Raw genomic sequence first — 14804 nt, 5'->3', positions numbered from 1 at the left:
GAAAGAGACGTTCAAACCTGGAAATGTCAACAAATCTGGCATATCCTTCCTGCTTACAAAGAAATTTCCGCCATGGCCACTGGCCAAATCATTAAAGCTAGTTCCTCAGAAAAGAAAGATCCTTTGTTGGTTCAGGAACCGAATAACTGAAGGCAAATTTCACTCCAGGCAATTGATATCTCAAGATTTTCCACGACCAGTCTCCTAATTCTCTGTCGCGCTTGTTTTAGTTAACCAGTCATTACATTCGCATGGCGGATAACAAATCCTATCCGTTTAATTAGTTGATTTACATCCAACTACCATGTTAATATTGTTCGTTCAACTTATAAGCTATAACAAGGTCACCAACATCAATGGCAGTCAGAACTCCATCGCGCACTAAAGAAAATTGTGCTGTACCGAACATTGTTAGACTTGGTTGGGGGAATGTAGGACAACCAGCAATCGGCAGTATTCTTTATTTCTTGGAGAAAGGGAACTAATCGAGAATTTGGAGGATAAATTCCTACATTTTTTTTTTGGAAATGCTTATGCCATTTAATTGAATTCAAGTTACTAGTTATCTAAAAGAAGAAAATGAATCAAGTCACGATCAAACGAGCTTCCTGCGTTAGTTCAGAGTAGGGTGGAGACCAAAGAGAGAGACTACTAGACTGCTTATGCATATGTCTTGTCTTTACAAATCCAGAGTATGCTAACTGGAAAGTTGAGAAGAAAGAATAACACGACCTGGGAAAAAAAGGAAACAGAAAGTACAAGCAAATCCTCTCTGACAAAGCAGTCTCATTCTCGGGGAAACTACATGAAAACAGGACAATGCGAGTGTTCCCTATGTCCTGCTCATAGGCGAGAATGGGGGTTTGGACATTTCCTTTTGTCTTTGTAAAGCCAGCAAGGGCCATTGTAGTTGGATAGCTTATCGCATCTGTCGACTACTAGATGACAATCTTCCAAAGCTAATTGAGATAGAGAAGGCAAACTCACTAATGATCTGCAGAATAAAAATTCCATGGTCCTCAACTTCTTCAACTTCAAGAGATTAGGCAACCTTACTAGGGAATTGCACTGGCCAATCCTTATACTTTCCAACGATTCAAGTTTGACGAGACCTTGGATCTCAACTAGCTTCGGGCAGTTCAACAAGCGCAACACTCTGAGCTTCTTCAAGCCCCACAAAGAGGACAACCGCACAAGAAATACGCAGTTCGACAGAATGAGTTCCCTCAGATTCTCCAATTGTCCAAAACTATTGAGTGGAATTTCCATCAGCCATGATTTACATAGCTCTAAACTTGACAAATTTTTCAAGTACGAACTGCACGAGAATTCAGCCAATGAGTTGAAGTTTATAAGCTTCAACATGGACAGCGTGGAAGGAAGCGGCGGAGTGAGGGATTGCAGGTCAAAACAAGACAGAACTAGTTGCTTCAGGCCAGGAAGGGAAGCAAGCTCGGTCGGTGGTGCAATGATGCTCTTATGAACCAGTTTCAGCGTCTCCAGTCTAGACAACCTCCCAACCCACTTAAGGTTTGGAGTTTGGATAGATTTGGCATCCCATGGGTTAGAAAGAGATTCCTCAATGTAGTCGGATACTAATAGATTGACTAAATTGATCAGGTTTGAGAGGTTTGGGACTGTCGTTAGTGAGCGAGACTCGATATAAAGGTTAATCAAACTGGGGGGAAGCTCTGGGACTCGTTTAAGCTCATGGCAACCTTCCAAATGAAGTTCTTGGAGAGGAGAAAGCCGGTTGATTGTTGTTGGCACAGATCGAATGCAAGTGTGAGACAAATTCAGGATTTTTAGTGAGGACAGACTTCCAATTTCACTAGGAATATCTCCCTCCAAATTCACACATTTTTCAGCATGAAATTCTTCAAGCTTCTCCGCCATGCCTATAGTTGATGGAATCTTGCTTATCTCACTATGATCTATCCTTATCACTTTCAACTTCCTTAGGTTTCCAATTGAATCGGGTAATTCTGTTACTTTCGTATATGACAAATCCAACTCAAATAGCGATTCCAATCCCCCAATTGAGTCTGGAAGCTTTCGTAGCACATAACATCGGGACAAGCACAAGCTTTGAAGATCCTTTAGCTCTCCAATTGAGTGAGGAAGTTCGCTAATTCCGACACTTTCCATCTCTAGCCTTGTCAAAGACTGTAGATTACCAATCGAGTGGGGACGATACGAACCAACAGGACCATGTATTGTCCCTCTCACAATTAGCTCTTTCAAAGAATTTAGACAACCTACTTCTTTGGGCAACTCTCTCAGAGCTTTGCAATTATATACTTTCAAGCAACTCAGGCGTGTCAGCTTACCAATTGATTCGTCAGTTTGATCCAAGCTTGGGCAATCTCGAAGAGTCAATCTTTCCAATGTCCTGATGGCAGAGAGATCGGGCAATCTAGTTAAGCGGCTGCATTCTCCAAGTTCCAGAAATTTCAACTCACATGATTTCTGTTGATGACCAGAATATCAGAAGGGGAGTGAGCAATTGCAGGCCTGTTCGATTAAACAATTAAAATAGAAGTAGATGCATGTGTAACTCTTCGTACCGTGAATTGGTGCCATCCAGGCCAATCATCTCCAAGTTCACTACCAGAAAGCTTGAGAACGGCTAGATTTCTTGGAGAGAAATTGGTCGCACTAAAGTCTGCAGGACAATCATGCAAAGATAGCCATCTCAATTCTGGGAGAAGATTACCACAATCTCCAATGATGGTCACCCGCTTAAGACGAAGAAACCTTAGGTTTGGCAGAGAAGCAAGTTCTTGACTTGTGATCTTCTGTACCTCAGGGAATTGTAGCCAAAGTGATGTCACATTTCTCTTTCTCTGGTAATCAATCTAGCAAAGATAGCACGCATCAGTGAATTTTAACATCAAACAGAGAAACTTGTGCATACAGAGAGCAGTAAACTCTTCCTATGACCAGAATTCTGTCAACTTTTTCACGAAGGAAATTGAAGTTTTATTAGATAAATAACTTTACCGGTTCACGAAGTATGCGAAGGCATTCCTCAGGTTCCCACCACCTGCTTTGACTTCCTGGATTCAGATGATTTTCCTCTCGAACAATTTCCATTCCAAAATCTCTGATCACATCATGCATCCTGAAAATATTGTGATGGTCTATCTTCAACAGAGACATATCAGCGAGAGTGGCAAGTCCGCTTTCAGGGAAATAACCAAAATCTTTCCACACATATATTGCGGATGTGCTCTCTAACCCGTTGAAAAAGCATGCAATGTCTAAGAAAATTTGCTTCTCCTCAATGCTTAATGCCTCATAACTTATCCTTAACGTATCTTGGACTCTCCTATCAGGTACTTTCCTCAAACGCTCCAATGTTTCTGTCCATATCTTGAGGCTTTTGCTGCGGAGGAATGACCCTGAAGCTTCAAGAGCCAAAGGAATTCCTCCGGTAGTGGCCACAATATCACTGGAAAGAGTTTCGAGATCATCTGGAGGTAGGGTTTCTCCGAAGGCATGCTTTTATGAAAAGTTGAAGAGCATGGCAAGGATTCATTGGCATCATCTCATAAGCATAATACCCTTTAGGAGGAAATGGGACGTTAATATGTTGTCCTATGTCTCCAGCTGGCGAAACACCCACATTCCTAGTTGTGACAATAATCCTACTTCCAGGGCCAAGCCAGTCACTGATCCCCGTCAATTCCGTGAGCTGCTCTCTATTATCCACATCGTCAAGAATAATGAGGACCCTCTTGTTGCGAAATCTCTCTCGTATCATGTGGACACCATCGTCGACGTCATGGACATCTATGGACCTCTTCAGGATATCGGATAACAGCTGGTTCTGCAACTTTACGATGCCACCTATTTGTGAAGTTCCTGCGATGTCTGAAAGGAAGCTACAACCATCAAACAGAGGAGCGATCTCGTTGAAAACCACCTTGGCAAGAGTTGTCTTGCCGATTCCTCCCATCCCGTGCACAAGAAGAAATCGTACGCCCAGGGAGCCGCAGTCCAACAACTGCATCACGTCTTTGACTCGATCATCAATTCCAACTAAATGATCAGGTAGAACCTTTTGTCTCTTCTTCAGTTTAATAAAAACGTCTCGAACAAAATCTTTAATAAGTTTACCAAGCCTGCCATGCATAATAAATCATCATCCTCTAAGAAAAGAGGAGCAACTATATCAGCAATATACCAGCATATCTAGGAATCCTATAGAACATATTTTCAATCCTTCTTTGGCTGGAAACTCTCCCTACAGCATTTTTCTCTCTCTCACACAGGTATTGATGATGGTGATCCAACAAAGAATTTCTAACAAGATAAACCATTCAACTGAAGGTGTCGCAATTCATTAACCACCTCCCAAGTGATTTTGTCTTGTTTATACTTTATAGTTAGCAAAGTGGATCATTTGGCTCGATAAATACTTCTGTTTTTTTGAATCTCAGAAATAGCACAAAACAGCAACACAGACTGAGACTAGCTCAAAGTTCATTTCTAACACAGCACATTCGTCCAAGACACCGAAGAAGCTTTAAAATGTATTCTACCAAACACCTTTGGATATCATTTCCACCGACCACGCTATGGAACCTAACTTTGCCAGTTAAAATTACCCCATCTAAGCATATTTCGGATTGTAATGGGTTGTAATGGCCATTGAAGTTTCTTCGTTTACTTACGGTGCGTTTCATGCGTCCCATCCTTTGAGATCTGCGACCTCCATTAGAGCCTCCCTCTACTCTCGCACCGTCTCCTCGCCGTAACGCCCCTCGTGCCAAAGCAGGTCCTCGCCGTACGAACCCCTCTTGAGCCTGACGTTCGAAGGACTCACGCCGTAGAATACAGGCACGATTTCGTGCCCCGCGGATTCCCTCTGGCGCCTCACCATGCGTGCGAACTCCTGTAGGCACCACGCGCTGGATGCGTAGCCTTCCGAGAAGATGGGCACGTGGATCCTCGAGTCGTCGATCGCGCGCTCGAGCTCCGGCCCGATATTCCCGCCTTTGCGAAGCTCTTCATTGTCTCTGAAGACGCTAATTCCGGCGTCGACTAAGCTTTCGTAGATGACATCCGCAACCGTGCGACGAGTGTCGGGCCCTCGGAAGCTCAAGAACACGTCGTACTTGTAGCCCGACGTAGACGCAACGTGCGCAGAAATCGTCGCCATCCGTGTCTGCGATCGCCTTGGGTTAGACCGTAACGTTTTCCTAATGTGGGTTACATTAATTGAGATTGTTATTACCCGCTTACGGGTTTGGTCTAATAAGTTTGGATATAAGGTTTCTTAATTGGTCAGATATGGGCCCGGCTTGTGTGGGCCGAGTTCGGCCCGGCTCAGCCCGTTATGAGAGGGCATGGCTGGAAACTCTATAAATAGAGCTGCAGGTCCCTCCTCTGCACCAACTCTCTCCAATCTCTCTCAAACGCTTTCAAACTCACCTAAGGCTGGCTGAGGCGGTCTCATAGCGCCGGGACTTCGGGGGTGACAGGGGAGAAGACCTACGGCACCGGTTCATCGTCATTTCCGCATCCAGGCCGATGGAATCCAAATCAGGTGCACAAATTCTATACATTCTTTTACCGTACCGTTAATATCTCGCTATGGTGATCCTAAGGCGCTCGGCCGAGCCATACGGGCCGGCTAACATGTGGTATCAGAGCCGCCATAGTCGAGAAACGGGCTGGTACTGTTCGTGTGTGATTTTATTTTTTTCATCCGTTGAATGTTAGAATAAATCACATAGATGGATAGATCGTCGCGAGACGAGTAAAATGAGTGGTCGCCGGCCACCAGGGGCCGCCGGAAACGGCCGCACGCGCCGCCACGCGCCGACGAGAATATTCCATTTAGTGATAATAAGTTTTGACAAGGAAGGGAAATATTGCAGATATCAAAGTTGTTCATTGACTCCTTGATTTATCCTAAGAAATTCAATTTCAATCGAAATTACGGTGGAATGTCTGGTTTTTCATAGGAAATTAAGTAGGATTTCGTCAATCCAACAAGTCAACAAGTCTAGATTTGATTTTCCACTTTTGTTCTCATGGAAGGATTCGATGTAATATGCCTTTAGATTTTCCTAGACTTGACCTTTACAAGTCCTGCCCAAGTTGCATTTGCTTTCCTTTTGTTTTTTTTTTATTTGCATAAGTGCTGCCGCCTTTATTATTCTCGATAGGGAAAATGCCATGAAAAATCCTAAAATTATGCTCAATGCGACACCATTTTGCCAACCCTTTTTTTGTGTCATCAGAACCTGTACCGATGCGGCAATCTTATCACATAAAACCACGCTTGCAATATGAAAACACGTGCAAATGCTAATTCTGCCGTGGGAACTAATCCTAAACGACCTATTCCGATTGCGTCGACATTTATTCTGTTCATTTTCCTTCTCTCATTTGCATCACTCAACAAGTGCTGCTTTTTTTCCAAGATGTTTATGAATTGCTGCCTTGATTACCTCCGGATCCACGTCTCCTTTGACCTCCACCAACTGCTCGTCTATGTTCATGTCCACGAGTTCCACTCCTGCTCATTCAAATAACCTTTCTTCATCATTGCAATCCGCTGGGTGTTAATGAAACACGCCCAGAATGAAAGGAATCATCAAGTAATTACTCGGTTAGCGGGCGAGTCTATTCGAATGGCGCGTGGCATCGGGTTCGGTCCAGTTATGATAAACACGTAGTAAGTATGGTTACCTTCCATCTTGTCCAGTATCTTCGTGAGCTTTCGCTGACACCCGTGACAGCAACCGATATTCACTCGAAAAACGAGCTGAAAACATCGACACCGTTTGATTAAGAAAAGATTATTCTATTCATATAAAGCTTACATCGGAAGTTGCAAATGAAAGTATTACCGAAGACATTGGAATTGGGTGCAGAGCCTTGTAAAATCTTTAGGTAAGGAAGTGGAGCTCAAAGAGAGATTGGCTTTATATATACATCATTTAGTAATGGAAATGAGCCTTGAGAAGGAAAGATAATCTTGCAGATGTAAAATTTTTCGCTGGTTCCAACTAAATTCCTTCCATTTATTTAAAACGTTTCATTTCAATTGGAATTTCGGTGTATTACATGGTAAATGAAGTAAAGACTTCATCAATTCAACCAGTCTGCGAATCTGGATTTGACTTTCCATTGTCTTTCTTAAGGATCTCGATGTAATGCCTAATTTTCCTAGACTTAGATCTACTCCGTACGGACCGAATTCGTGCATGCGTATCCCGAATTTCAATATTACCTTATATTTTAAGACATGGTTTCACCGATAATTAGGGAATGATCTTAGTAATAAATCAACCAAAATCGTTTTCCATCGAATGGAAGTTTCCTCCAATCATGGCAGGTTATTTTTCTTCTTATATTTTTTTTGCATTTTGTTGCCCGAGTTGCATATTCTTTCCTTTTTTGTACTTGCGCTGGTATTTTTCGGGATAAGTGCACTACAAGTCCTAAAACTTGTCACAAAAATGCATTTGAGTCCTAAAACTTGCAAAAAGTTCATTTGAGTCCTAAAACTTGTCAAAATGGTTCATTTGAGTCCTAAAGTTAATACCGTTAGATTTACTAACGGAAAACGCTGACGTGGCGCTGACGTGTCATTTTTAATTATTTTTCTTGAGACACGTGGCGCCACGTCAGCAAAAATAAAAATAAAAATAGAAAAAGCTGTAAAAAAACAAAAAAAAGGAAAAAAAAAAAAAAAAAAGTGGCCGCCAAGCTTGGCCACCGCCGGTTTTGTTTGGTTTTTGGTGTTATTCATCCTTCTTGATAACAGTAAGCATAGATTCGATTTTTAGTGTTATTCATCCTTCTTGATAACATGGCACAAACACATGAATTGTCAAAATCATGTAATAAGGATCTCTGAATAAATTCTTAATACAAGTAGCATTACTTACGTCATCAGACCCATTTTGTAATCTCCATTCGACTTTCACCAACTAAACTATATTCCACTCGACACCATGGGTTAATTGACAGTGGTTAGTGAATGTTGTGATGTACGGTTTGGGCAATAAATGAAATACTTGTCGGAATCATAATTAGAGAAACAAAACATTATCTATTATAGGCTCTCTTTATTTAGTGAAAAAAAAGAATGATTTGAAAAAAAATTTCCTAAAATAATCACTCGTATCGCTTATAAAATTGAACAAACGAAAAAAAATTCATTATATACAAAAATATTTAAACATAAAAATAATTAATATTTTTCATTTTAATTATTTAAAGTAACTAATTTTAAAAAATATTTTTTAAATTATTTTTTTTTCCCAAAACGTCGTAAAACTCTCCGTTCTTCACGTTGTCAGCCGTGAAATTCTCGCGATTTAACGCCGGCCGTCGGATCAAAAGCTCTTGTCCGTCCGTGTACAAGCCCAGTCACAGTCACCCTCTAGACCGAGACGCTGTTCTGTCCATTTCTCTGTCAGCAAGGACAGAAGAAAGCAGCAGAGTTTTCATACCTGCACTGCAGTTCCAACTTCCGAGGAAGCTTCTCGCTATCTCTCTATTGCAGCAGCAGAAGAAGAAGAAGAAGAAGGGAGCCATGTCAGAGACTCAGTGCTGTCAGAACCCTCCGACGCTGAGCTCCACAAGCGTCGGAATCGGATGTGTCGCGGAGATCGGCGGCTTGAAAGCTTACATCACCGGCCCCCCTGATTCCAACCTCGCCGTCCTCCTCGTCTCCGACGTTTTCGGTACGATTTACTTTCACGGTTTCTCTCTCTGCGCAAGTTTTTCTCTCCATTTCCGAATCACCCTTTGTCTTTGTGGTTGTTCCAGTTCTATCTTAGGTAAAAATCTGGTTTTTTTTTTTTGGGAGGGGGGGGGGGGGGGTGGAGGGCTGGGAAGAGCATTCCTTTTCCGGACTCGATTGCGTCAAGCAGAATCTACTATCTGGGACTTCTTTTGGGTCTCGGTACCGTCATGCCTTTGCATAAAGCTTGTTAATTTGTTGCGAGAAAACTTGAGCTGAGCATGTGTTGCAGAAACCCACATTTCTCGTGTCTTTGGGCAATGAGCGGGGTGAGTGGAGAAGATATGGAAGAAAGGACGATTATTTCATCCTTTGTCCTCGCTCTACTCTGTGAATATTCTCTACTCTGGCCAGACAAGCTCACGCATGTTCCGCTTGTAGTGGAGTTTGAGGTTGTATTTCTCTGGCTTGATTCTGATATAACTCAATCTATGTTTACTTTTGTGCAGGTTATGAAGCACCAAAGCTGAGGTAAGCTGTCATCCAATCCCATCCCACTGGCTGGAATTAGAGAACAATCCCTCTCCATAACTCCAATTGGTCAGCTTAGTCTTGAGTCTTGACTAGTATGTTTGTTCTTGTCCGTGTTTGCACTTAGATAATTGGTGCCGATCTCTCTGGGTAATTTCTCTGCACGTTAGATGATGATGATATCTAAAGGGGGTGCCAGTGTTTCATGAAATTGCATCGCCTGAGATGCTTTTACGCGAGATGTTATGATCCTTTTCGAGTTCGGAGTTTGTCCTGACAATATAATTTCGCCTTTTAGCTTATACTTCTTTTAGATGCCTCCTATTGCTTATGTGCAGTTTTCTGGATTTTCTCATTGATAGATGTGCGTCATCACTGGATTCTGTGCTGTGGTGGCATTTTCTTTATCAAAAATAGCATTTTAATCTGCATTTGTTAGCTTTTCAAATTTTGCAAGTGACAGCATATTGAGTGTTATTTTGCTGCATGTAGCGGTGCTCAACATGCTAATGATTCTTTACATACTATAAAAACTTAACCGTGTATTCTTGTGATTTCAAGGAAGCTTGCAGACAAGGTGGCCTCTTATGGATTCTATGTGGTGGTTCCAGACTTCTTTTATGGAGATCCCTATGTACCTGACAATCCTGAGAGGCCTATTGCAGTCTGGAGACAATCTCATGGAACTGTATGCTTTAATTTTCAGTTCAAGTCCCTATCTGTTTAAGGGACTTCTTATACCTCATGAGACATTTATGTTTTCCATTGAGTGTTTTTCCTACTTATAAATTAGTGGTTTTCTTGGGTTTCACTTTTCTTGATCTACATATGGATTCTACTAATATTCTTTCTTCTGGAAGAGAGCTGACCCTGAGAGTTCTGCTAAGGAAGTATCTTTGTCATATTTTTTGCTGTTCTTGTATAGGATAAAGGATCTGAAGATGCTATAAGAGTTGTTTCTGCACTGAGAAATGAAGGTGTATCTGCCATTGGAGCTGCAGGATTTTGCTGGGGTGGTGAGTCTTCTTGTTGCCTTGTTCCACAATTTTTATCCTGATATAGTCCTCAAAGTATTCTGGATAAAACTCTTAACTTTGATGTTTGATTATCAGCAAAGGTGGTTGTGGAACTAGGGAAGTCTGATCACGTTCAAGCCGCGGTGCTGCTACACCCTTCACGAGTCACAGTGGATGATATTAAGGGTAGGTAAAGCTGAGCAAAGAAGCAGAATCCACATTTTCGGTGAATTAGCCTAAAGTAGTCCATGCATTCCTGCTCTTGGGTGCTCTCTTGGATGAAACAAAGATGTGTCTATTGTTAAACAAATTAGATTGGGCTGACATGTGTGATCTTATCCTATTGATTTACATATGGTAATCTCGGACATAATTGTTCAGAAACAAAGATGTCTCTGTTGTTAATAGAACTAGATTGGCCTGACATGTGTGATCTTATCCTATTTATTTACATATGGTAATCTCAGACATAATTGTTCAGGTGACTAGTTGAGAGCACTCGTTTTGTGTCTGAAGAACTGAAGCTTATGGAGAAGTAGATAGTAGGTTTACCTAGAGGCCAGAGAATCTTAAGATGGGGAAACAACTTTCCGCCGTCATTTTTACAATAACTAACTTTCAGCAGTTATCTCATAAAAGGTCTTGATTTTATTATGTAAGTGCATGTAGTTATGAACTTTGGTCTCAAAAGTTTGGCAGTGAAATTGACATTATGTTTTGCTTTACATTGACCAAGGGAACGAGCTAATACTTCGTTGCTTGTATAGTAAGTGTTAGCATTCTTCATTCAATTATAAAATGTACTGCAAGGGTCTCCAGTTATTGCCATGGACAAGCTCATGTGACAGATTTATAATGATGCTGCATATGGGAATCAGAGAATGAGCAATTTCACATGATCGCTTAGAACTTATGTAATTGATGATCTAACACTGTTATTTTCAGAGGTCAAGGCTCCCATAGCTGTATTGGGCGCTGAGTACGACAAAATGTCTCCACCAGAGCTTCTCAAGCAGTTCGAGGAAATCTTATCCGCTAAACCCGAAGTAAACATCTCCATCTCTGCTGTTAATGCATGTGTTTGCACTCCAAGTACTATCTCTTATGCTTTGACCTTTGAGATCACTTCCTTGATCTCATATGCTTTTAGTGCCCTTCACGAAATGGAGTTTAGCAGTAAAAGTACACTCACGTGAACTGGGAAATTGCTCTCTACGGATCATAAATGGACATGACTCTGAGGCTGGAGGATTGTTACCTTCTGCAGGTTGATGCGTATGTGAAGATTTTTGCTGGGGTTGAGCATGGTTGGACTGTGAGGTATAAAGAGGAAGATGAAGCAGTGGTGAAGTCCGCTGAAGAAGCCCATAAGGACATGCTGGACTGGCTCACTAAGCACTTGAAGTGAAGATGAACTTGGTCACCTTCTGCTGCGTCTCCATATCCAAGGAAGAGAATGACAAAGCATGATCGTTCCTAGCAGTAGCGGCCTATCATCTGATGGAGTCGACGCTGATTAGGAAACGTATTCCTTATGCAGATGTAATTTAGCTTAAATATAACAGAGCTTGGCCTGTCGTGTCTAGAGATAAATGGAAGAGCTTTTTGGGTTCTTTGAGTTAGCGTGGGGGCATTGCCCGCTCTCTTGTACATAGCATGTAGTGCCTGGGTCAACTAAAACCTGGATATTTTCCTTGCATAGGGTATCCGTGAGCCTATTAATTTACAGGTTGCGGTAATACTTGCTCGATGCCGATAAGCACGCAAAGATTACCAACATGCTCGAAACTGCGTTGTTGGTCCAACCACACACCGCGAGGTTTAAAGTATCTAGGTTGACTCACCTTTAAGATAATTCACTGAAGAATTTTTATGACGAGAAGCGTTTTTCAAGTTTAAAGTATCTAGGTTGACTCGCCTTTAAGATAATTCACTGAAGAATTTGTATGACGAGAAGCGTTTTTCAAGTGAAGCAAACGCATACAATCATGTTCGCTAGCCAGATAGGGAAATTCACAGACGGAATCTTGATAAAATGTCCAGGATTGACCATGATGCAAAAATTTTCACCTTGAATCTCAATGTTGTTTGTCCTGCAGATGTTGAACTTGCCCACGAGACTTTCCTTGCATTATGTAGGAAAATTAGAAACGCAGGTGTTGTCCAAGGTACAACCAAATACTCTGATTCCCTTGGACCACAAAAAGAACGTAGTTTGACCAACACTTTCCACCGGTCAGTACACCATAATAGGCTGAGTAAGAGCCTAGAGAAACTTCCCCAGTAAAGTAGAATATGGGGAGCATGAAAACATAATAAGGAGAAAACAATAGAGCTAACACAATTTGACAAGTGATTTAATAGTTTTAACTCATCCGACTACAGCTATGCAGCGAGCCGTTCAGTACGAAATGATAAGAAAGCTGTGTCCCTCTCACCATTTTGCTGCCTCTCGAAAAGTCTAGATGAATGTGGCTAGCCAATTTTCTCAGTAATATCGGTCCATCATAGAGCTGCCACGGAATATCAATTAAAAGCATTCAAGTTGGGCTGTGAATCCATATCAGGTATATATGGTCAGATATCCATCACGATTTGCAAGGCGTAAAAGGCTAAACGGACACGAGGCCATTAACGAGCAGGTCTCATATCATCCAACCTGTAAACAAAATTATAACCACTGAACAGTGAAATCAAATGAGCATTCAGCAACCATTGTTATGCCCTTGGCAGCACACTCAACGCATTTAGGACATCGACAAGTTCCTTTTCCTTTTTTTCAGAACATAGGACATAAGACTAGATCAAATTTTCAAGTTAGCAATCACCTCAGGCAAAAAACAGTTTCCCAAGTGACTAAGAGAGCTAAATTTCAGGATATCATAGCACAAATGCTAATGAACCCACTATGTCAAGGTTCCAATATCAGCCAACATAAATTGGTCCCTCGACAATACAAATACAGTTCATGCATCTCATTGGAAACTTCAACCACCCCTAGCTTCTCTTCTTGTGGCATCGTGAAGCAATTCAATATCAACTCCATCAGGAGGTAGCTGAACATACCTCACCACTGATCCTCTGATAAAGCAGTTCCTGACCGACAGCTACAAAAGACATAAAAAAACTATATTAATCCTTCACATGCGAGAACTGTTTAACGCATAGAAGCAACAACCTCCAAAATCCCTTGAAGAAAACTTAATCTCCAGATTCTAAAGCATCCAAATTAATTCACTCGACCAAAATTCCAACGAACAAATTAGCTCACAGTCAAACTAAGACAGAAAGGCACCATATCTCTTGTCCTGAAAACTGACATACCATTTGCCAAAAGAATTAAGGTACCACGGTAAGAGTAGCCTTTAGCTTTGCATCCATCAACCAGATGTATAATATCTCAAAACAGCATTACATATATCAACCCGACATCCAACTTATATAATCTATCAGCGCGTTACATGTCAAAGAGTCAATACCAATAAAAAGGTCATCGAACTAGGGTTCCAGATTGAAGCGACAATTTCCTCATTATTAGGGAGCAACTTATTGCACACAATTCCATAAACACGCCCCGACTAAAACACGAACACATTCTCATTTTCCTCCAAAATCGCACATTCTATTCACTCCAAAACAAGTGGAGAATCACACACCACACACAGAAGTAAACCAATCCAGCGAACGCCGCACATATCCCCTCTCATAACCACAGTTTCCCCAACACAATCCCGGACGTCCTGATTTCTGAAAGGAAGACCAAGAGAGATAACCCGAGGAACCGCAATAACAGCCACAGCATTCCTAAAAAACCTAGCCTCCCCGATGTTCCAAACCGGACTACGACAGATCGAACGACCGCAGTCAACCACCACGGACGGAACGGATCAAGCACCTCACGAGACAAAAAGACGCTAAAAGCACCACAAAAAAGCAGGTAGCAGAAAGAATCGAGGGAGGGGAGGCGGGGAGGGGGGGACGGCGCACCATGTGAGGGTACTTGTCCTGATCGACAACCCTAGTGTTCTCGAGCTTGATGTTGAGGTACTGATCCACGGAGTGGAGGGTGCCCCTGATGGCCAGGTCATTCTTCAGCTCCACCGTCACTTCCCTGCCCACCAAGTCCTTGAAGTAGGAGAAGAACAACTGAAAAACACACAGACACGCGCGCGCACGGCATCATCGCAAAACCTCTCACCGCAACACCCTAAAAGCTCCAAAAAAAAAAAAATGACAAGAAACACCCCTTCGATTCGGAACGAGCAACGGAGAATCGCGAGCAGGCGAAAACCCTAAGGCAACCGCACATCAGAGAAGAAGAGGCTTGAAGAGAGAAGAAGAAGTAGTACCATTGATGCGCCTGCAAACTCGCCGAACGAACGACTCCAAGAGAGAGAGAGAAAGAGGAGAGAGAGAAGTTGTTTGTGTGAAGTGTGGGCGGGTGCGAAATATCGATTTTATTAGACCGCCAAATTACGTTTCTATCCCTTGAAGTTCATCTGCCTTTTTATGTTTTTAACCTTTCCATGGTTAATCTATCCTATCAT

At 42.0% G+C, this 14804-nt stretch overlaps 3 protein-coding genes across 4 annotated transcripts; 1 reads left to right on the top strand and 2 right to left on the bottom strand.

Annotated features, from left to right (window-relative positions):
- Positions 1-629: 629 nt before the first annotated feature.
- Positions 630-5167, bottom strand: LOC130138922 (disease resistance protein RPV1-like). The gene is made up of 5 exons (XM_056314518.1): positions 4740-5167; positions 3629-4127; positions 3004-3504; positions 2568-2858; positions 630-2469 (listed from the first exon to the last, which is right to left on the bottom strand). The coding sequence occupies exons 1-5, from the start codon at positions 5165-5167 to the stop codon at positions 844-846; spliced, it is 3345 nt and encodes a 1114-aa protein (XP_056170493.1). The 3' UTR covers positions 630-843.
- Positions 5168-8449: 3282 nt separating this feature from the next.
- Positions 8450-11996, top strand: LOC115673620 (endo-1,3;1,4-beta-D-glucanase-like). Its single transcript, XM_030595832.2, has 7 exons — positions 8450-8711; positions 9220-9241; positions 9803-9929; positions 10167-10257; positions 10354-10443; positions 11203-11303; positions 11525-11996. Exons 1-7 carry the CDS (start codon positions 8561-8563, stop codon positions 11663-11665), a joined length of 723 nt encoding a protein of 240 aa, XP_030451692.2. The 5' UTR covers positions 8450-8560; the 3' UTR covers positions 11666-11996.
- Positions 11997-12945: 949 nt separating this feature from the next.
- On the bottom strand, positions 12946-14753 carry LOC115673622 (sm-like protein LSM2). Of its 2 annotated transcripts, XM_056314539.1 has the most exons (4): positions 14607-14753; positions 14245-14403; positions 13914-14004; positions 12946-13364 (listed from the first exon to the last, which is right to left on the bottom strand). In XM_056314539.1, exons 1-4 carry the CDS (start codon positions 14607-14609, stop codon positions 13303-13305), a joined length of 315 nt encoding a protein of 104 aa, XP_056170514.1. In that variant the 5' UTR covers positions 14610-14753; the 3' UTR covers positions 12946-13302. The 2 variants fall into 2 exon arrangements, with proteins under 2 accessions (XP_056170514.1, XP_030451694.1); XM_030595834.2 differs by lacking the exon at positions 13914-14004 and having other exon boundaries at positions 13058-13364; positions 14607-14750.
- Positions 14754-14804: the final 51 nt, after the last annotated feature.

Source organism: Syzygium oleosum, unplaced genomic scaffold, assembly GCF_021117445.2.
Source record: "Syzygium oleosum isolate NSW1041296 unplaced genomic scaffold, Sole_v2.1 Sole_v2.09, whole genome shotgun sequence".
Lineage (NCBI taxonomy): Eukaryota > Viridiplantae > Streptophyta > Magnoliopsida > Myrtales > Myrtaceae > Syzygium > Syzygium oleosum.
Note: the sequence above shows the minus strand (reverse complement) of the source record. Positions and strands in the feature narration are given on the sequence as shown.